This window comes from Clupea harengus, chromosome 1 (genome assembly GCF_900700415.2).
Source record: "Clupea harengus chromosome 1, Ch_v2.0.2, whole genome shotgun sequence".
NCBI classification, from domain to species: Eukaryota; Metazoa; Chordata; class Actinopteri; order Clupeiformes; family Clupeidae; genus Clupea; species Clupea harengus.
In genome coordinates, this window is record NC_045152.1 from 30,637,265 (window position 1) to 30,660,036 (window position 22,772).

The window sequence follows — 22,772 nt, forward strand, 5'->3', positions numbered from 1 at the left end:
CAGTGTGGCGTCTGGGAATTGAAGTTCCGAACATAAGCGAGTTTGCTGACATGTAGAACTTACTGAATCCTTCTGAGATAATGTGTTCTAAAATAAACAGCATTATGATAGAAATTTGTATGCTCATAATGTAAGTTACTGGCTGAATGTTTGAGAGTGATGTGTTAGTGTGTTTGTGAGAGAGAGAGAGAGTGAGCGAGAGGGTGGGGTCACAGCTAAGAGCGCCTCCTGGTGTTCAGTCGAAGTCAAATCGACGTCTGTCTTGATATCAAACTGAAACTGATCCGATGTGAACAACAGAAGTAGATCTGCTGAAAACGGTTGACACATGGTCAGTGTGCCCTGTTTAAAACTTGGGCAGTCATCTTTTTAAAACTACCATAAACATGAGTCGTCTTCAAGAAGAGGTGGAGGTATGATCATTTCATTTTATGATCAATGATATTGTTGTTTAATGACACCCTCTATAACTTGCAACTTGAGCAGTTGGAGTGTGACTCACTGAATTCCTTTCAAATGATAGAGTTAGCCTACAATGCACCGACCATTTAGTGAATACAAGCTTTAACAAAACTGGAACCCTAACAAAATGACTTGTCGTCGAGGATGTTCTAGGCGACTTCCTAATACTACCGAACGCGACAAAGTAGCCTACTGCACCCGGTTACAGCCATGTAAACAGAGCTATGAATAAATAATCAGGCAACTGGATGTGTGCTATTTCAGTTGAGTCGAACATGTCAACAGTTTCGTGATCTAGTCATTTGCCTGGTGCACACGGGCCTCTTACGAATGCGAGAGGATTCTCTGTGCTGCTGTCTATATTTAATATTAGATTGGTATCCGGTTTGACTGTAGGTTTTGGCAAAGGGGAAATACTTTGACCACTGTGCTCTGAGGCTTCCTGGACGCACGAGTAGATCAGTGGATTTGGCTAATTGTCAGAATTTTCATCATAGGCCTAATATTTGGCACTATCGACCTTCCTAATGACCATCAGTTAAACTCAAATTGTACACAGTTACAGTAGTGCTACAGGTGTGTTTTCAAGTACTAGCGGAGATCGTGTTAATGTCCTTCACTCAAAAGATCTTTTTTTTTTGCAGCTGGAAATAAGTGTCAGACGACTCCGAGAAAAATTTCATGGCAAGATTTCGATTGATAAGGCTGCTCTACTCATGCGCCGTTATGGCAATGACCATCGGCGTATAGCCATGGAGATCGTGCTGATGAAAGACAGAGGTATAAACAGCCACCTGGCCTACACCTAATAATTGTCATTTTAATATATTTTTTTGTTTTGTTTCGATATTTATTCCGTATGAATAACACAGAAGCACAAAGTTGATGTACCTTCAAATACTTTTCTAATATCTTGCTGTGTAGAGCTTGATGATGAAGACAGACACGATTTAAAGAATGATATCACAGTTAAGGTAAAGTCTTGTACTTCAGATTAGGCCAAAGTTACCTCATGAAGCATTGTAAATTGTGCTGTGAACACAGTGTCCATGTTTGCACCCTTAAATTACCCTTGTGCAGAATGTCGTGGAGAAACTGAAGGCTGAAGAAAAGAACCATGCTGGGCCAGGGACTGGCCAGGTAAGAGAATTTACACATCATTAAATCATATGAGCTCATGATTGTCCTTATATTTGTAAATGAGTAAGTAAGTAAAGTTTATTTCTAGAGCACATTTAAACACAGCTTACGATGACCAAATTGCTGTATAAAAGGACAGCACCAAAGTGCTGTATAAAAGGACATTACAATATAAAGTAAAAGGTAAAAAACAACACAAAGAGAAACATACTAACGACAACAATACAAAATAAGGGACACATACAGAATTATAGACTTGACAATAGATTAATGGGCTGCAAAGGCCAGTCAAATTGTGGAGCAGAAACTGCTAAGGCTCTGTCACCTTTCAACTTTAGTGGTGACCATGTGACATACAGGAGAGATTTGTGTTCAGATCTAAGAATCAGAGGAGCTGAGAGGCAGTGAATTAGGTCTGTGATATAAGATGGGGCCTACCTGACCACTAAGAGCCTTGAAAGCCATCAGCAAGGTCTTAAATTGAGTTATAAAATGGACAGGGAGCCAATGAAGAGAGGCTAGGACTGGGGTGATGTCAGCATCCTTGCGGCTGCATTTTGGACCATCTGCAGGCGAGTTCAGGAAGACTGGGGAAGGCCTAAATATAGGGATTGCAATAGTCCAGTTATGATGTAATGAAGGTGTGAATAACTTTTTCCATGTCATGGAAAGACAGAATTGGCTTGCGTTTGGAAATGTTTTTTTTTTTACATTGGTATCTATTTTTAACAACGGAACTGATTTGTTTGTCAAGACAGTGCTCAGAATCAAAGATAATACCCAGGTTTTCACTCACATATGGAGTGAATGCAGCCTGATTTTGTTGTCACCGATTATGTAGTGTGACATAATCGAAGAAAAGCAATGTGGCATCTGGAATGCCCCACGATACCCTGGAGAGAAGTCTAGCCAGTCAGATGATTTTCCTGCCTAGCTTGACAACCCCTAATACTTGTTTCTTGACGTTGACCAATAGGATGACAAAGTGTTCTCTGGCGTACCAATGCAAACATGGCGAAGAGAAAGAGGGATGCTGCTGACAGGTTGTTTGCTGTTGTTGCTGTCAGGAATGTTGCTGTTGCGACTCAGCCCATATTGTCCTCTTCTTCGTGACACCCAGGAACGGGTCCTCGATAGTTTTTTTTCTTCTTCTTTTTCTTTTCGGAAAACAAGATCGCCAGCACCACACATAGTGTTTCTGTAGCCACGACTAACAATTTCATGACCTTCCTCCCCGCAAGGACATGAGCAATGATTGGTTGGGGTCAAACTTGTAGTGTTGCCAGTCTCCTGACTAAGACATGGCAAGAGGGACCGAAGATAATTACTTCAGCTTTGTTACTGTTTAGCAGAATGATTTGCCATCCAGCCTTGAATGTCCTAATGTCCCTGAAACAGTCCAGATAATCCCTAGACTGTTATGGGAGGTACAGCTGTGAATCATCAGCATAGACGTGACAGGAGACACTTCCTAATAATGTTTCCAAGAGGGAGCATGTACTGGCAGAACAGAACTGGCCCCAGGATGGATCCCTGAGAAGGCTTCATCATGAGAAATACAGGGATGAGGACAGAATTTCTAGTGCTGAACAGAATTTTAGGTCCGTGAGAATGTTTACTGATAATCAGAGAAATATTTAGCCATGGCTTCTTTGGCTGCTGTATGATTGGTATTGATATGTGTGATATAGCAACCATAGGCAGGCCAACACCCAGGCACATTTTCAAACTGATAATAAACCTTTTATGTATCAGTCATGGTCTGATAATGGTGTATTCGTACTGAAAGACCTCTTTAATGAGCATGGCCTTCAAAGAACATTCCAGGATATAAAAGAGTGTTTCATGTACCTCAGACTAAGATTTCCCCCCATCCACTTACTAAATGGCTGAGTGGGTCAGCCTTCAGTAAACTATAAACTGCAATTAGAGAATTTATGTAATGGGAATAGCAATCCCAGGTTACACAGAGGACAAGAGAAGGTGGCATTGAATACAATAAGCATGTGATGAGAAAAAAATGCATCTTCGGTATTGATATTATCAGTAGAAAACCCATAATACATAATAAGGTCAAGAGTATGCCCTAGTACATGTGTAGCCGTATTTATATGCTGAAGAAGGCCAAATGAATGAGATTGTTTGCCATGGGTTTACCTGGACAACAGACGTGACTATTCAAATCATCCAAGATCAACAGTCTGTGGTGCAATAGAACAATTCGAGACAGGAAGTCACAGGTTCAGTTTTTACAAATGTACAATAGCTCCTGAAAGAAAGTGTCTGTAATTTAAACAAATTCTTGAAAACCGTGGGAACGCCAACACACTTAGAGGTGCTACTGAAGAAACAGTTGGAAAATCTAAATCACAGGAGGTGAAAAAGTAATGTGAAATGAACGTTTTTGTTGGAAACAGACCTAGCATTAACCAGGGCAATTTTGGACGGGAAACGACTGGCCGTGACTGTTGAGCCTAGTCCAGTGGGCGAACGTTTAGGAAATGTACGCCTTCGCTTCTTGCGCAGTCTTACTGGAGCCGAGCAATCAGGCACCATGTCATGGTCAGGGAAGTTGGACAGATGACAAGAGTATCTGAGGCCTGCCACATCAGAGTTCACACATGGAATTTGTGCTCATATACGTGTATTATACAACCGTAACAACAGCAGTGAATACAATAACATGATAACACACAGTGATGAGAAGCAATTGATACAATAACATGATAACGCACAGTGATAAAAAGCAATGGATACAATAACATGAGGTACTGACAGTAGCACTCAATGCCCCTCTCAGGCAGCTCCACAAGAAAGACAAGACCGATCTCACAAGTCTGGTAATAAGGTAAGTATGTCATACTTATGTCATGATGGATGCAGTATTTTAGTTTGTGATCCTAAACTCTGCCGGTTGTATTTACTAATTTCAAACCATCTTCTCTCCACTGCAGCCCAAAGCAAACAAAGAGCCAAATGGGGACAAGGACATCCAGGTGGGGGAATTTGTTTAAACTGGCTTGGCCTTATTTGCATTTCACATGGTAGCCAAAGTATTTAGAGTACTGTTGTTGTGACATTGTTTTGTGCTGGTCAGGGTCCTAGGCAATCACCTTTATACAGACACTCTTGCAAAGATAACAGTTGTCAGGGGACTGAGCTGTCAGAATGCAATACCATTCTTTTGTATTGAACCAGATTGATACACCTTCTTGATGGTGTTGATAACTGCTGTGTCATGCAAGTCGGCAGAATCTCTTTGCTCAGCATGTCTTGGAGTTTGTTACAGAGTGGTAATCTCTTATGATGTCAATGCTTTTATTATGCTGAGGATTTTATAGCTGTGCTGTGGAGAGTCCCCTAGTTCATTTGCGCACACCACTGAATGGGACTGACTTGATTTGTTTGGTGTCCAGAACTCCCTCGGTATAACCTTGACCAAAATCAGCCATTTTCCCTAACCTTTCCTCTCATATGGATGAACCTCTATGTCTTTGTTTATGTGTGTTTTGTTTGTGCATGTATGTGTGAGTTTAATGTGTGTGTGTGTGTGTGTTTTTCCAGGAACTGGGTGAGCGTCTCCGCGTCCTACCCCTGACGCAAGAGAACATGCGCATGTTTGACAATGCGCAGCGTGACCTTATTCCAGCCGTCCTACACCAGTTTGCCTGCGAGCGATGTGACAATGACTGGTGGCGTCGCGTTGCACAGAGGAAAGAAGTATGACACACACTTCCTCTGATACTTCCTGAGTGCTTTATGACATAACCTAATCACCTCCAGAGGGAGAATCTAGAAGCTCTCACAGAAATCACAAAAACACCTTTAGCAAGTAAACAGGTGTATCCTTTGACCTGCTTTGCCAAGCCGATAACACGTTGTACAGACCATACTGTGGGTTGATCTAGTTGATGATCTAGTGTGTGTCCTCACAACAGGTGTCTCGCTGCAAGAAGTGCAAGAGGAAGTATGAGCCTGTACCCGAGGGGAAGATGTGGGGCATCGGGGAGTTCCACTGCCCCAACTGCACTCGCATTTTCAGGTTTGGACGCTGGACATTCAAGTGATTCCAGTGCGGTGTTCATTGCATGTAGATTGGCAGGATAGAAGACTAGAGCTAGTGTGTGTTCTGTGTTTCCGAAATATGAGTTGACATTTGGTCTCTCTATGTGTGACAAATAGGGGGTTCGGAAGGATGGATTTGGGCTCGCCTTGCTACGGATGTCGCTCCATCATAATCCCGACAAAAATCTTACCGCCTCGTCGCAGCATGATGGGAATGGGACCCAGAACAAAGAACCCACACAGCTGCCTTGCAGAGGACTGTTACAACAGACAAGGTATGGGTTTGCAGTAATCAAGACAAACCACTAGAGGGCAGCCTTCTCAAACACTGACACTGACGCCCTGAACTTCAACTCTGATATAGTTAACAATAATACCAAAGGGTTAGGTCTACATCTCTTGAAATGTCAAAGGCCAGAGGAAATTGTGAAAGTCATTGTACATTATTGTTACAGTTCAATATGTCTTTGCTTTATTTATGAAAACTTCCAATATTGGTTATGATAATAATATTACAACATAATGACAATAATATGCTATGATCGGTATTGGTATTATTATCATTATAACAACCATAGCCAACACCCAGACACATCTAACTGATAATAAACCTTTTATGTATCAGGCAAGGTCTGATAATGGTGTATTCGTACTGAAAGACCTCTTTAATGAGCATGGCCTTCAAAGAACATTCCAGGATTTAAAAGAGTGTTTCATGTACCTCAGACTAAGATTTCCCCCCATCCACTTACTAAATGGCTGAGTGGGTCAGTTTCACCCATTTTTCTTTTTTTTTCTCACTCCCACAAACCAGTTCCTGTGATCAAAGTATGGGAAAGTGAATGATCTAAATTTCGCTGCACCCCTAATTAGGCATGGATATGAGAGTGTGAATTTGGACAGTGTATGACCTCCTTTTGAATGAAAACACAAAGAGCATATCACCATACTGACCATGTGGAAACCACAAATTGTCATGACGCTACAGTTACAGTTACATATATATATATGTATATATATATCCTTATATATATATAAATATATATATATATAGTATTTGACACAATGATTAACATTATGTGTTATAAACCATTACTTATATACAGATATGTGATAAATCATCTATGGCATGGTACGTAAATTCAAACTTGGTTTTGGCTAGCTCTTGCTTTTTAGAACTAGTTCTCTAACTTCTCTCTGACGGTCCTTGTTCTTGCAGAACCTCATGTTCCCGGGACGGAGTGCGTCCATCCCCGCAGCCGTCAGAAGAACCACAAGCCCCGCGTGGTGAACGCCAGCCCCACGCACATCAGCTCTGGCTCCACCGTCAACACCTGCCTGAGCCAGGGAAGCATACTGGACCTGTACGAGCTGGTGCGCGACGAGCTGGAGGACGTCATCTATGAGGACTCGGAGGAGGAAGAGGAGGAGGAGGAGGAGGAGTCTGACAGCAGCACAGACAACCCCAGATAGAGACGATGAAGCTCTCGCTCACTGCATTTAAAAAGTCATCTCGCTCTCTGTGCCTTAAATAACGCGTGGCAAAGTCGAACGCACTTGCATCTTAAGCAGCTTCTTATAAGTTTTCAACGTTTTCACACGTCTTTATGTAATCAGGAAATGGTACACAAATCCTGGTACACTGGGCCAGCCTTCTTTTCTTTGTCCAACTACACAAAGGAACCTAAGCCTATTCTCACTAGTATACGTGCACACAACAGTGGATGAACTCAATGTAATGTGCGTTTTCTGGAAATTCACTGTTAATGACTGCTCTTGTTAATGACACTTAATGCACCTTTGGGTTAATCTCATAAAAGGGAATACAGCACCTTAATTATGGGATACCCCTGTTAGTCTCACGCCAAACTATAGCATAAGACAGGGACATTGTGGGGTGGGTGGTTGGAGCAGGAGGGATGGGGGTTGAGTTGATTGTTCCACCTATACCAAATAAAGGAAAAAGTCCAAAAAAGATCTCTAATAGTAGGTATGCTGTTCCAAAAAGGTGTACAGTTTACAAAGAAAGGATCCGCCCCCCTCTTGTAAGATGGCTACACCCATACAAGGCATTACACGCAATTATGTAAGGGATAACGTAGGCTAGTGCCCCGGTAAGTATGGGAAAATAAAATAAATGCCTTTAGGACGTCGTGTGGGTGAAAATGTTCCTATACTGACCGGCGGACTATACATTATCCCGCTTATTATATGGTTACTTGCTGACTTCGAGTTACACAGAATTTCCATTACGAAAAGTGAACGGACTACTTGCGGAATGATTTGAAAGATGTGACTTTGAAGCACAAAACCTTTTGCCAATGGCAGCAGTTATGAATTATAAAGAAATATCAGACCTCTGAATGTTGGGGTGGCCCATTCAATTCAACGGAACTTTTTGCAACATTATGAGGAGCCGTATAATAAGTCTGCATAAGACTGCAGCCTGAAATTACATTGTGCTTGTTGTGTTCTCAGGGATCTATCCCTATTCTGTATCACCCAAGGATCTGGAAAAAAAAACAGGGCATGTATACTTTGCAACTCAGATGCTTTTACCATGTGGGCTCCTGTGTGTCTGAATGCCCCGAGATCTAGGTTTCCGCTGCAATATTGTATGTGTGGGACACACCTGACCCTTTGTCCTGATAGAGAAAAGCTTTTCTCACAGGTATTACACTGTGTGTGAGAATGGGGGACAATAGAGACCTCCCGCTCTCAAAAGGTATTTCACGAAAGATCTGAAACTAGGTGATTATCAGTTGGCCTTAAAGGGTGAGAGACAAAAAGATGTTATGCTCGCACCACCCTACACTTCCCATGCATGACAGCGGAGTCGAAACTCAAGTTTGCCCTGAACCCAAGGGATTTTTTGGCTTGTTTAGAGCTCTTCTGCGAAAGAAAGAAAAAAGGAAGCAACAAACTGTCTTACACCTGCAGTAAAGACTGAGAGAGGAACACAGGTAAACATTTGTCGACAGGGTTGTCCCTTATGAAATCAAACCACTCAGGTCCCCATTTTGGAGTTGTGTTAAGCGTCCGATATTACTGCACAACAGTCGACAGGATGGCACACAAAAATGACTCTTACTCAATGTCGACCAGCCTCTGGCCTCCTACTATATGACAACGCATAGACTCGTGAAAGGAGGTTGGGTGCGTTTGTCAGGTCAATGCCTTGTCTCTTGAGAGTATGCGCTGTCTCATGTCACCACAAGACAGTATTCACCTATTGAAAGGTGTTGGCTTTCAGACCCTGACTGACACACATTTTCTGTGTCATTGTGTAGTTTTATTTTGATGTTCAATGATGGGGGTAAGAAGAGAGTCATTTTTTTCAGAGCTGAAGCATTAGGGCAACGCCCTGTTTGTGCAGACTCTGACTTTTTCTAATAAGAGAATAAGAGAGACACTACTACTAAAACTATGTTTCCAGGCGGCATATTTATACATGTGTGAATGGTACAGGAAACTAGAGATGTAGAGATTAGAAAATATGAATGTGATTGCACTATCCTATACCTAACCTATCCTTAGGTGGATGCGTCTAACAAGGCACGGGACAGCAATTCTCTAACGCCAATGACCCAATGACATTCTGGCACGTAGGCAGATAACACACTATTAAAATATGAATCAGACTTTGTTCGAAATGAGTTAATGATCTCCATTCATTGTGTGCAGTGCATCTTAATGAGATCTAAGAATCCGACCATTCCGTTTGCCTGAAGATTGTCTGTTGTCTTTGCCGTCTCTCCACAGCAAGAGATGGCAGTCAAGACTCCTTTCATTAGTGGTGCCTCGGTGGTGCAATGACCTCCCTACTGTTATCTGATCAAGTGACAACCATGATGGCCTACACTTAAAGAGTATCCCAAACTCATCTGTCATTCTGATGTATTTGTTACAAGTCCTACAATTTACAATAGTTATTATTATTGTTAATTTTTACTATGATCTGATACTGATACAATACTGTTATAAGCATTTTGTTGTATTGTGCATAATGCTTTAAACAATACAAAATATACTAAAACTTAGTAGAAGTTAGAAGAACAACAACAATAATAAAACATACCTTGCGCAATCAGACACACCCTTAAACCCTTGGGGATAATTCTGTCAGATATAGCCCCCTAGTGGAGGACCTTGATTACTGCAGCGTCTTTAGAGTCATCAGTCCTGGCCTTAGACAGTGCTGCTTGATGACAAAGAGAGTAGGGGGTAGGTTTGCCAAAGTGCACTTAAATAGTTTCAAGTTCTGTTTGTTTTCATCCAATTTTCAGTACCCATCCAACAAATAAATGATTGTGGAGTTCTTTGCATATTTAACATATTTCATTTTAGATTCTACCATTCTTTCTTTTTAAATGTGTGCCGAGATTTGGCAGATTGGTATTTAAATGAAAAGAAAATGGAGCGGAGACCTAGTTGATTACGGAACAGTTTACATTGTTTGGTGATACACAACGTGACTAGAAAGAAAGTTACACAACTCCATTGATTTCACATGATTTCCTCGAGCTCTGTTGTAACACTTGAGGTAACAGTGAAATTCCCTGACAGGTAGGCCTATTGAAATGTATTCGAAAAGGCTCCTGTTTTAACCTGACTTATATTACATCTTAGACTCGTCTACGTTTATGCAAGCATTACATGACCGAGAGAAGGAATGATGGGTGGGGTCAACAGGCAGGGAGTGTACAGTGTACACATCTTTCATAACCTGAAGAGGCTTCTATAAAAAGGAGAGGTGTTGTACTGAAGCACAAAATTAAGCAACATTTCGAGGGGCAAACCAAATCCACTGGGGGAAAATGTGAGTATCCTCTAGCGAACAAGGGGAGACCGGGTAGCCTGGGGTTGTATTAAGGGCACAGGTTATATGCTTACATTCTCAAAACGTTATAGACAGAACTTGTTTTGTGGTGCTAATTTCTCATTTTCAAATTTTGGGCAAGATTTGACGGGTGGTTGTGATCAGTGATTTCCAATCTAGATGCGTGTATAATCATTAGTTGCATCAAATGTATCATATTCCAATTATCATACGGCCTAAGCCTCAGAATGTTGCAAAAAGTTCCATTGATTTGAATGGGCCACCCCAACGTTCGGAGGTCTGATATTTATTTGTATGTTATGAAATCGTAGGAGAGGTCGGATGGGGACTGATGTAAGGCAATCGATTCCAACCAGCTTGCGTAGTTAGCAAAGTAATGGGCTAGCCACTTTTGCGAGCAGAGATTCGGCATTCAATTTGATTGGCATGCAAATAATGCTGGTCAAGTATGAGAAGTAAGGTACATTAGGCTTAATCATAAACTGCTAACCCTGTTTTTACGTACAAAATGTTTCTAACAGACAGACACGTAGCCAACTGGATTAAGAAAAACAGCATGGCTTTAGCTGTAAATATTACTTTACCCCTTAAAACTCGTCAACTGTTACAATTGTCCCAGACAGGTGCTGTTGTAACAAAGGCACACTGAATTTAGATGAAAATTGAAGGAAAAGTAATGGATATGTGCTTGGATTGGTGAAGTAATTATAGAGACAAGAGGTGTATGTTGCATACATCTTAAAATGAGAGCAGTCACTTCTGACATTTTTTTGCAACTAGGCAAACCAAAAAGTGTTACAATCTTACCGGTCTCTTAGGCTTCAACTTGGTAAAAATGAGTTTTTTATATATATTTAAATATTATATTTTTATTCAGCATTAATGGTGCTTAACATTCCCACAAAACACACTACAACCATTTAGTCACACTAGACCAAATACTATTAGACTAGACTAAATACCTTTTTTTGTTTGTTATGTGAAGACTGCCGTTTTCATGTTTATTGAATAAATGGTTTGTCACCAGGGTTTATGCTGCAGGAATCCTTGTGTTGGTGTTCGCTCTGGCAGTGGATGCCAGGGTTGGGTACGTTTTCCAACAATGGTTCTCAACGCATGAATGTATGATAGTCTTTTCAGTTTAAAACATGGATTTTTTTTTTATCCTCCTCAGTGATTCTAGCGAATCCAACCATTGCACTGAGACAAAGGAATGTCTTATGTATAACTCCATCTGCAAAGGCGATGACTATGAGGTAGGTTATCATCCATACCAAATCTAAATGATGTTCATTGTTATCCATTAGCTCCAGACAAGCGTAGATGTCAGAGCTCGGTGTGAAGCACGCTTGGGTTCAGGTTATATGTCCCTGCTTGAACAAAGGGAGTGACTCGTTGTCTTTCAGGTGCGCCACTATGAGACCTCCAAATGGGTGTCTGCAGATTCAGAATCCTTCTTCATGGAAGTGGCCATTAACAGAGCTTTCTGGAAACTCTTCAAATACATCCAGGGGGCCAATGATGCTGGTGAGCTGCTGTGTGTGTGTGTGTGTGTGTGTGTGTGTGTGTGTGTGTGTGTGTGTGTGTGTGTGTGTGTGTGTGTGTGTGTGTGTGTGTGTGTGTGTGTGTGTGACAGACTCAACAAGGGAATGAAAACGACAGAGGAGATGGACAGTTGACGAAGTCAATCATTGCACTGTACAAATTGGTGGGCAACACTGTGTTGTCATCCCGCAGGCTTGAAGATTGACATGACTTCTCCCGTCGTCATCAAAACCAAGGATGGCACCAGCATGTGGCAGTCATCAGTCTACACTGTCAGCTTCCTGCTGCCCTCTACCTTCCAGCAGGGCCAGACCCCTCCCACTCCCACCGATAGCAGCGTAAGGTCTCCACAGAAATGACAAGCACACACAGTTTCATCCATCTGGGTGGCCCATAACGGAGTGAACACACGAGCCAGCATGAGCTGCTTTCTCCAGACTAATGAAGAATGAATTAATGAAGAATTTGGCATTAGGGACACGACAGGATGTCAGACAATACAAACAGCCGCAATAACAACAATAATGATTAAAAAAAAAGAAAAAGGAAAACATGTACGGATCTTTCCATAACCTTTTGCTCGTAGGTATACTTCCATGAGATGTCTGACATGAAGGTTTACGTGAAGAGCTATGGGGGCTGGCTGATGGGTCTCTCGTCAAGAATGAAGTCTCGCGAGCTGAGGAACTCACTGGATGCTGTCGCGGCGTCCTACGACCGTGATTACCATTGCGATGTCGGCTATGACAGGTAGGGAGGAAATAATTCAATAAGGAAGGGACAGGGTTTTATGTTTGAGGATTAAGGATTGAAAACGTTTATGTTTGAGGATTAAGAATTGAAATACTTAACATTTTTCTTTAGCAAAAGTGAATAGTTGTCATTTTACATTTCGATGTGTGTCTTTGTGTGTGTGACTGTGTGTGTGTGTGTGTGTGTGTGTGTGTGTGTGTGTGTGTGTGTGTGTGTGCATTCCAGCCCGATGAAGATGATAGACAGGCACAACGAGGTGTGGTACATGGTGAAGGGAGAGCCTGTTTGTCCGGCTGCTGGAGCTGAGTGAAAGCACTCACTAGAGGAAGCTGATGTGGAGGAGGGAGCTCTTTCCAGTTGTTACATCAGCTGCCTTCTTGATTTTGCAGGGACTTTTCATTCATTTCACTGTGCCACTTATTCCCTATAGAGGAGAGGGAACCGTATGGACCTCCATGCGACCTGTCCCATCCTGTTTTTAGAATCTCTTGAAATGTATAAAGTCTTTTGATAGTTTGGACAGATCTTAATCTTCATAACAATGAAAGGCACCAGTGTATTTATTGTGCTGGTAACTAAATAAAGTTTTCATTGTTTCTTCAGAATTACATGTGTGTGTGTGTGTGTGTGTGTGTGTGTTTTTTTTATCTCTCTCTGAGTTTCTTGAACCTGTTGGGTAGGGTACACTGTGAGCGCCCATCAACATAAATTCAAGATGGTTGGAAAACTGCAAGTGAGAAACCATAAAACTGCCTTTTTTATGTCTCTGGCAGATGGTTATTTATCCAATAGACTAATGGATGTTGTAAGTAATACTATGTGAGTGTGTTGAGGGAGTTATTCACATGGGTTGCTCTTTTAGTGAGGGGCAAAACTGAGAACGGGTCTGAGAACATGTTCGTAGGGAGCACATTGCACATTTTATCCACTACCACTAGGGGGTACTGTTTGTCTTAGGAGTGGAAAATGACAGCTGCAGCATGAATTTAGACATAGGCCAGATAAAGAGCTGACAAGTAATACAAACTGTAAAACACACACAAACACACACAGGCATTCAAACACACATACAAATGAGAATGCACACCTACACACCATGCACACATTTATGATAGAACAGTTGATATCAGATTTCATCTGATGATTTCTTGACAAACTACTTCACTTGAATCTTATCTGAGTTATCTGAGTCCCATTCACAAAGTAGACCTTTATTGGCCAACACTCGTCACTGTACTCAATAGAGTGAAATTGATATGAGGCAAGACTTAGAGAGCATAATGTTCAGTCAGACACTGACTGGGTAGATAACCGATCACCCTTGGACTGGTTTATCTCTTTTGACGTCAACTGCCACATAATTGAGGCTGAAGATTGTTCCGCTAATTGGAAGGCTGTTTTATGATCTCTTAAATGGGGGCAGAATTTTTTTATATATTGTATGGTGCGATGACGATCCATACCCAGATTACTTTTCTCTGGAATATGCTGTATGATTGTAAGACAGCGGATAAAACAGTAAAAGTGCATGACAGAATTAAAATCGAAATAAATCACAATAAAAACATAAACTGGACATAAAATTAGTTATGAGACAACAATTTGACCAAAACTAAAGCAGGACAAATGCATATAAAGGTAAAAATTGAATGAGTTTTAAGTCATGATTTGCAAGGCAAAATGGAGAGAGTGGAGTTCATGACAAGTTTCATTATAATATGCATCTTAACTGTCGTGTATGCGCCTGATGACTGTAATGGTATGATGACAAATATTTCAAGACTCCATAAAAACATGGTTGGACTTCCAATGACCAATGTCCCTGTGACAGACATGTCTGAGTGTCATGTCTGGTGATGAGTCGGTCTGTCCTGTGCTTTTCCACTAAATATGTCAGAGGGGCAGGAAGGAGTGCCAGTCAGGGGCAGGTTTATTACCCTCACTATGGACCAAAGTCCAGGACGGGGCCTCTACCCAGCGCTGCTCTGCTGGGTTGCCTCCCTCTCTCTCTCTCTCTCTCTGTCTGTCTGTCTGTCCCGGTCCCGGCCCCGGTCCCGTTCAGCTCTCTGCGGGCTCCTCTGGTAGTCATGGACATGTTGGGTTTGATTGGCAGCTTGATGGATTGACACCCCACCTAACCCCAGCCCTGCTTATTCACCATGAACATCCCATACTACTACCAGGAGCAGGCCCAGGCTATGGGCCTTCATCCCATGGATTACACTCAGGATCTACGCACGCTTGAGGGACCATCAATGTGTGAGTACCGACTTCACCACACAGTGTCTGATTTAGGCAGTTTTGTGTGAAATAACAGGTAAAGGCATAGTATGTTAATGACGTTGTATTATAGAATAGTATAGTGTACTAGTATAATAGTATAGTACTATGCACTGTACTATTTCACACTGTACCATGGTGCAGATAGGACGGTCAGTATTCGCACATATGGTTTTTACTGATGACTTCAATGTAGAGGTGTTAAACAAATAGATATTAATTAATTGACAATTCTTTCATCCTTTATGAGCTGTATTTACCGTTTACCATGATAAAAACTGGCGCAAAAAAGATGAGCAAAAAGAGCTTTTTTGTTCCGGTTGTGTGTCATCAAGTGTGGGAATTACGTAAGGATTATTGCCTGACGTACAGTTATTCTGTCTCTTTGATAAGAGATTGATAACGCAATCCACATGCAATCCAGTTACATGACCAAGATAAAAGATAACCCTAAGACTAGTACTTTGTGTCAATTTTTCCACTAAACTCACCCGTCTCCTGTCAGCATTCTCAACGTTTCACCATTAACATAACAAAACGAAAAGTGAGTGTTTGTGTTTTTTGGCATCACCATGTCAGGTGAAAGCATGCCATTAGTCTGGATGGAATCAGGGCTTTTAAGTTTGCCTCTGTCCAGTACTTTTTCGTATTTGTTTCCAACTAAACCGATGGCATTACAATACCTAGTGAAGAACTTCCATTTACCTTACAAAATACACTCTTGGATTATTTGATCAAAAATAGTTAAACCATTTATGAAATAAGTTGTTTGACATTTTTGCAAATTGTATGGGTCTAGCCTAGTATACTCCAGTCTGAACACCCCTCCTGTCATACTTGTCCTCTTCTTCTCCAGCTCAGGAGCCCAAGCCCGAGCCCGGCCTGCTGGAGGACTCTGCGGAGAGGTGCCCCGTGTGTGGGGACCGTGTGTCGGGCTATCACTACGGCCTGCTGACCTGTGAGAGCTGCAAGGTGCCCCAAGTGTTCACTACTTTACTACTGTACCTCACCGCTGCTCACCTCACAACAGGCTACTTCTCCTGCAACAATAGAGCATTATTTTCAACCATTTTCCTTTCTTAGTTATGGTGGTTGTGGCACACTCTTATACAGTATGTATAAATACACCTGCATTTTCTAGAAAGAGATCAAATGAGTACATTTGCTTAGCATAAAGCATTTTTTTGTTCTTTTTTCAATAGACACAAATAGATTGTGAGTAAATGTTAATATTCCCTTGCAGTGATGGAGGGAAGCCTAAGACAAACTTAAACTTTATTGAGGCACACCACTTAGATATACGACACTGACATAAGACATATTCACGCATTAACCTGACTATTAACTTTGTCCTTCTGTTCCATCAGGGCTTCTTCAAGCGCACGGTGCAGAACAACAAGCGCTACACATGTGCGGAGAGACAGAGCTGCCCCATGGACCCGGCCCAAAGGAAGAGATGCCCATCCTGCCGCTTCCAGAAGTGCCTGGCTGTTGGCATGAAGAGAGAGGGTGGGCAGTGTGTAGTGTGCAGTGTGCAGTGTGTAGTGGGCAGTGTGTAGTGTGTAGTGTGCAGTGTGCAGTGTGTAGTGTGTAGTGGGCAGTGTGTAGTGTGTAGTGTGTAGTGTGTAGTGTGTAGTGTGCAGTGTGCAGTGTGTAGTGGGCAGTGTGTAGTGTGTAGTGGGCAGTGGGCAGTGTGTAGTGTGTAGTGTGTAGTGGGCAGTGTGTAGTGGGCAGTGTGTAGTGTGTAGTGTGCAGTGTGTAGTGTGTAGTGGGCAGTGTGTAGTGTGTAGTGTGTAGTGGGCAGTGTGTAGTGTGTAGTGTGTAGTGTGTAGTGTGTAGTGTGCATGTACAGTGGGCAGTGTGTAGTGTGTAGTGTGTAGTGTGCAGTGTGTAGTGTATAGTGGGCAGTGTGCAGTGTGCAGTGTGTAGTGTGTAGTGTGTAGTGTGCATGTACAGTGGGCAGTGAGCATGGGCTCTCCTACTTATTTACACAGCAGACTTGCTAGATAGATGTTTTCTCTTACAGCCAGATTTCATTCTACCAGTAATACATAATGGGATTTTGATTTTGGGAAACCCATCAAACAGATAGATCCATGAAAATAATGGATCAATAAAACGATATAAAAGTAATCAGTAATGTGTAGACTTGACAGAGAGTAAGTCAGGTTACATAGTCTGAATCTAGTACAATCAAGCTTAGTTATGAAGGCCTAAATGTCCCAGGTAGTCTCGGTGTTTGTGTCTGTAAATGTGATGAGGTATATGACAGTGTGCTCAGACTGGCTCTAGGGCAGGTCAAACTGGTCTACTGCATTACACTGTCCCCTCACTTTCCCTCAGTGGACTTATCTGAGACCTCATAAACTAGCGCAGCTGCAGGCTGCAGTGACCCAGATCAAAACTGTTGACAGAGTTCTACACATTATGGTCTGAGATTGTTCAAATTCTTTGTGCACAGTGCAAGGTCGTTGAACAACTACAAACTCATAAACAATTCAAAAACGAAAACATGCCAGACATTTCAAAGGTGTGTGTGTGTGTGTTTGAGAGAGAGAGAGAGAGAAACAAATAGACTGTAAGGTTAACATACTGTGCCTTTGTGTGTTTACTGTGACTGTCTCTCCACAGCTGTGCGGGCAGACCGTATGAGAGGAGGAAGGAACAAGTTTGGCCCTTTGTACCGTCGGGACAGGCAGATGAAGCAACGGAGAGACGTTTATAACCAGCCCAACAGCGCGCCCTACAGGATCAAACTGGAAACACAACCAGCTCAGCTGACGCCACTGCCCCATGACTTCCACCTGCTGAGTCATTCCAACCCCACACCTGCCGCTTTGCACCCGGACCCTTACCACCTTCCACAGCCACACACTCCCAGCATGAGCCCATCAGAGTTCCCCGTGCTGCTGGACTCCGCCAGGGACAGAGCACTGGCTCCCCCTGCCCACCCTCCATACGCCAGCCTGTACCATCGCCATCCCCTGGAGAAGAGGCCCGTCTCATTCAGCTGCAAGCCAGCATACATGATGCCCCCAGCTCCACCCACACCCACACCTCTGCCCTACCTCACCTCTATAGCAATGCCCACGGGCACCCCAACACCATCCTCCACTCCGAGCTCTACGCCTACACCCACGTACACTCCCACTCCGAGCACGCCCACACCAAGCCTGGCTCCTCCACTGCCCTCGGAGGACTTCCTGGTCCAGCTGCTGCGGGGCGAGGCGGATGAGAGCCAGCTATGCGCACACGTGCTAGCCAGCCTGCATAGAGAGCAGGCCAGCCGCGGCAAACACGACTGCCTCAACACCTTCAGCATCATGTGCAAGATTGCTGACCAGACGCTGTTCAGGCTCGTGGAGTGGGCCCGCAACAGTGCCCTGTTCAAAGAACTGAATGTAACTAAGTACAAATTAAGCATTAGCACTTCATTAAAGGTGCAATAAGTAGATGTTGCAGTTCAAAACCAAAATGTTTCTAGACTTACTACTAAAATGTCATCCAGCAGACATAGTTTAAAATAGTTTGGTCCTTCATTCTGGGCATTGTGTTTGTCTTGTTTTGTGAATTCAGGCTCTTTTTGGCATTTCTCTCTGAGCCTACTATCTTGTCACAGTTCTTTTCAGAGGGATAGGTCTGGGAACATTTGTATTGTAAAAATCTACATATTGCACCTTTAAGGCTTTATTGTGAGAGCAGAGATGCCATGTGTATGTGTGTATTTGAGGCACATCTCCAATACTGAAGTTGGCAGAGAGGAGTGTTGACTGGTGCGTTGGCTGCCACAGGTGGAGGATCAGATGGTACTGCTGCAGAGCTGCTGGAGTGAGCTGCTGGTGCTCGATCACCTGTGCAGACAGGTGGCCTACGGGAAAGATGGAGGCATCTACCTGGTCACAGGACAGCAGGTAAAAAACGCTGACCACTGGGTAATGCTCTTTAAGGTATCAAATGAGCATGATGTGAGTGAATACCAGTAGAGACAACAGATGATCTGATCACATTTGATTTAAAATGTTTGCATAGTTTAACTTAAATCATACAACAAATCAGTTGTTTCATATCAACAATTTGCAAGTCACTATTAACTACTTAAATCTGTAAACTTTCTTTGAATGACTCATAAAAGAAAATGAATCCCCTTCTTCCATCTCCTCCAGATTGATGTCTCGACCGTGCTCTCTCAGGCTGGTGTCACTCTGAGCAGCTTGGTGTCCCGTAGTCAAGACCTCGTCTTCAAATTAAGATCTCTGCAGCTGGACAGACAAGACTTTGTGTGTCTGAAATACCTGGTTCTCTTCAACCCCGGTGAGCCATCATCACAATCATCTTATGTTTATTTTAAGTGTGTGCATGTATGTGTGTGTGTGTGTGTGTGTGTGTGTGTGTGTGTGTGTGTGTGTGTGTATCCACTACAAACTTCACAGGCTGCCAGCTCGAGTTTCCTTTTTTTCTTTTTTTAACATCCACAGCTTGTATGCTTAGCCCTGTTGCCTAGAGTTATTAGGCATTTAAAGGTTGGTTTGTTGCCCTACTCGAGGACCACACAACAGCATATATAAACGAATCAATCTTTCCACAAGTAGTTCAGGGCTGTTAAATGTGGGTCTTAAAACACAACACGGCTGTAACATTCTATTCCCTTTCATGGCAGGGCTTTGTGATCAAAATACCAAAAACAATCTTAAAGGGTTTCTGAATGTATGTGTTGCAATCTGTGTGGTAGGGGGGCATGCAACTCTCTGTGTGTGTATGTTTGTATGCTTGACTGCCTGTGTGTGTTTACTTGTGTGTATACGTGCGTGATTGTGTTCACTTTTTCACGTGTGTATATTACGTTGTATGACATGTGTATGCCTTTCTGTCTGCATGTGTGTTCACTTATGTGTTTGTGTGTGTGTCTGCGTGTGTGCGTTTCCCACCGCCCCCAGACGTGAAGTCGGTGCAGGACCATGAGCAGGTGGAGCGCACCCAGGAGCGGGTGAACCGGGCCCTGATGGAGCACACGCTGTGGACGCACCCGGGCCATTCGGACAAGTTCGGCCAGCTGCTCCTGCGCCTGCCCGAGGTGCGCAGCATCAGCCTCCAGGTGGAGGAGTACCTGTACCAGCGCCACCTGCTGGGAGACCTGCCCTGCAACTCGCTGCTCACGGAGATGCTCCACGCCAGGCACAGCTAGAACCATCCGGGCACACTGGAGCAGGGGGGGGGAGTAGAGGACACGCCACTGAGATGGTCGCTGCCAAGCACAGCTGGAGCCAGTTACCACCGGAAGACTGGACTGGAACAGAGAGGGGCATAACTAGATGTGATCCCCCTTGGAGGATATCAACCGATGCTGACTAAATCTCAACAATCTATACTATCCTGGCATGTTTGAGGGTTCCCGTCCAGGGCTAAGCCTGCTGGATATTTCAGGGGTTTCCCCTCCGGCTACACCCCTCAGAGCAGACAACACACAGGTGCTCAGGTGTGAGTAAACACCTAAGCTCATAGGTGAGAGTGCAAGGCTTTAAATCTGGCCTTAACAGAACTAAAACTGGAACGATAGCCATAAAAGTCATAGGGACAGGAGTCATTGCAAACAATGGATATGGACTGGAATGAACTGTGTATATACTGATAGCTTTTAAAAATGGGGCCTTGAAGTGGTGCTCCGAGTCTTCAGTCTTCAGCACTTAACAGATCCGCATTCTGATGGAACAAATAGAGGAGAGAGAGAGCGCAAACACTACCAGGTTATGAATGTCTTCTTCACTTGCCAAAGCATGCATCCTTAAAAAAAAATATCTCTTGGAAAAAAGAATTATAAATAAAGTGCTCAAAGGAACGCACTGTGACTACTAGTGCAACTCTGTGGTTTTGTCTTCTATGGATTCACTTCAAGTATTCATGACATGAATATTAAATACAAACCAAAAAATGAGGGTAAATCAAATAATGCATGCGCAACACATATTTGGACACAACGATGAAAAAAATAAGGGTGATTAAAAAATTATTTATTCTTTTGATCCAGTCACCTGGGATAATTTCATAATCATGAACAATTTGAACAAAAACAAAATATATCACTACAGACTGACATGGCAACAACATAAAAAGGAAGTGAAGACACTGATGGGGTCAAGAGATGACAAATGTGAAATGAGCGAATGAATGAATGGAAATCACCACCTAAACAGAACATAAATAATATTTGAAACATAAAAAAAAAAGGTTTTGCTACTCCCAACCCAATAAATACACCCCTGGGTGAGAACAAAAACTACAGGAAAATTGCACAGAATCCAGTTATAGATCACCACTCTGATGTGGTCTCTCTCGCTCTCTCACACACACACACACACACACAATCATTCCAGACCATTCATTTAACTTCATCAAACTCACCTATTCCAAACCATTAAATGGTGACATTTTGCACATAGTGTTTTAGAAAAATATTCACATCTCCGCATCGGTTCTATAAACAACATGAAGTTAACTGTTGGAGGCAGTGTTCATTTGACTGATTTGTTTTTTTCTGACACAGAACATGATTGTGTCCGACTCCGCTCTACTCTCGTGAGATGTGGGGTGATTGGCAGGCGAATATTGACTGCCCACTGCGGACCACAACAGAGGCAGCCTTGGGCAGGGCAGGGCAGGCAAAGAGTAGGAATACCAAGAGGAAACAAATTAAATCAGCTTCTGGCTTCTCCTCTACACTCCCCATGAGTATGGCAAGAGCCATGAAGACAAACAGAGCAGCCTAGTGTTAGACAGACAACAAAAGCACAGACTTGGTCAGGAGAAGGCTCCAGGAATGAAGCAGTCTATCAACCCTGTGTCTACGTGTATACATGTGTGTGTGTGTATGTAGGTATGTGTGTACGTATGTATGTATGCATGTTTTTATGCGTATTAATGTACCTTTGAGGAGGGGTGTGAGCACATTTGATACCCAAAATGGATGACACATGGCTTGTTCGCTCAGCACAGGGTTTATTTCACCCTAATCAGAGGGAAGATCAAGTTTTTCTTTTGGACTCGACTGTAGTTCATTCGTTCCTTCTCTTGGACACTGTCTCTCTCTCTTCGTCTTTCGCCCGGTTTCCCTCTCTCACACATATACACTCTTTTCTCTCAAACACTCACTGACACACACACACACCCCCTTTCGAGCTGAAATAGCAGGCTAGCTTGATAGCTTTACAAAGTCTCCTCACTTTATACAAATCATCGTCAAAATGGAAAAGAATCATCAATAAACAGGATTCAGGCGAGTACATATTAAATCACTGTTGATCTGCGTCTGTTTTTTTTTGTTTTAAATCCATCCATGTCATTTCAAGTCAATGCTAACGAGTATTGTCAATGCTAATGAGTATGAAGTCTGGTCTCATTTTCCAGTAGCGCTGATGAGGACTATAAGACAGGTCCTGGGGTAGTTTCTCTCTGACAGTAAACTGACACTGGACATGACTGAGGGTCTGAAGATACATGAAGAAGATTCAGAACCTGAATCGGAGTCCGCAGATATGGTCTCCTCAGGCCCAGCAAGGCTTGGATGATTGACATGCGTTATACAAACATGTCAAAAGTGCAGTTTGTATAAAGAAGGAAAGATAAAACGAGAGAATAACAACACACCCACACACACACACACATCCAGATGTCTTCATTGGACACAATGTTGGGT

General features: G+C 42.9%; 3 protein-coding genes across 3 annotated transcripts; all 3 read left to right on the forward strand.

Moving 5' to 3' along the window:
* Positions 1 to 251: 251 nt before the first annotated feature.
* On the forward strand, positions 252 to 9,546 carry shfl (shiftless antiviral inhibitor of ribosomal frameshifting). Its single transcript, XM_012833764.3, has 10 exons — positions 252 to 413; positions 1,107 to 1,242; positions 1,387 to 1,436; positions 1,543 to 1,602; positions 4,403 to 4,450; positions 4,557 to 4,598; positions 5,167 to 5,322; positions 5,541 to 5,644; positions 5,785 to 5,942; positions 6,887 to 9,546. Exons 1-10 carry the CDS (start codon positions 387 to 389, stop codon positions 7,138 to 7,140), a joined length of 1,035 nt encoding a protein of 344 aa, XP_012689218.2. The 5' UTR covers positions 252 to 386; the 3' UTR covers positions 7,141 to 9,546.
* Positions 9,547 to 10,386: 840 nt separating this feature from the next.
* Positions 10,387 to 13,413, forward strand: soul5 (heme-binding protein soul5). The gene is made up of 7 exons (XM_012833772.3): positions 10,387 to 10,486; positions 11,535 to 11,594; positions 11,682 to 11,763; positions 11,914 to 12,034; positions 12,245 to 12,390; positions 12,639 to 12,802; positions 13,031 to 13,413. Coding segments are annotated over exons 1-7 (660 nt in total). The 5' UTR covers positions 10,387 to 10,484; the 3' UTR covers positions 13,116 to 13,413.
* Positions 13,414 to 14,853: 1,440 nt separating this feature from the next.
* nr5a5 (nuclear receptor subfamily 5, group A, member 5) lies at positions 14,854 to 20,940 on the forward strand. The gene is made up of 7 exons (XM_012833752.2): positions 14,854 to 15,064; positions 15,942 to 16,057; positions 16,453 to 16,594; positions 17,717 to 18,486; positions 18,877 to 18,996; positions 19,249 to 19,396; positions 20,020 to 20,940. The coding sequence occupies exons 1-7, from the start codon at positions 14,965 to 14,967 to the stop codon at positions 20,265 to 20,267; spliced, it is 1,644 nt and encodes a 547-aa protein (XP_012689206.2). The 5' UTR covers positions 14,854 to 14,964; the 3' UTR covers positions 20,268 to 20,940.
* The last annotated feature ends 1,832 nt before the right edge of the window (positions 20,941 to 22,772 follow it).

Excerpts from the sequence above, each read along its gene's own strand:
- shfl (XM_012833764.3), top strand. The coding sequence starts at position 387 with ATGAGTCGTCTTCAAGAAGAGGTGGAG. Across the intron at positions 1,603-4,402 it reads CTGGGCCAGGGACTGGCCAG|GCAGCTCCACAAGAAAGACA; the intron begins GTAAGAGAATTT and ends TGCCCCTCTCAG. Across the intron at positions 5,323-5,540 it reads GCGTTGCACAGAGGAAAGAA|GTGTCTCGCTGCAAGAAGTG; the intron begins GTATGACACACA and ends TCCTCACAACAG.
- soul5 (XM_012833772.3), top strand. Across the intron at positions 12,035-12,244 it reads CCAGGGGGCCAATGATGCTG|GCTTGAAGATTGACATGACT; the intron begins GTGAGCTGCTGT and ends GTCATCCCGCAG. Across the intron at positions 12,803-13,030 it reads TGCGATGTCGGCTATGACAG|CCCGATGAAGATGATAGACA; the intron begins GTAGGGAGGAAA and ends TGTGCATTCCAG.
- nr5a5 (XM_012833752.2), top strand. The coding sequence starts at position 14,965 with ATGAACATCCCATACTACTACCAGGAGCAGGCCCAGGCTATGGGCCTT. Across the intron at positions 16,595-17,716 it reads TGTTGGCATGAAGAGAGAGG|CTGTGCGGGCAGACCGTATG; the intron begins GTGGGCAGTGTG and ends GTCTCTCCACAG. Across the intron at positions 18,997-19,248 it reads ACCTGGTCACAGGACAGCAG|ATTGATGTCTCGACCGTGCT; the intron begins GTAAAAAACGCT and ends CATCTCCTCCAG.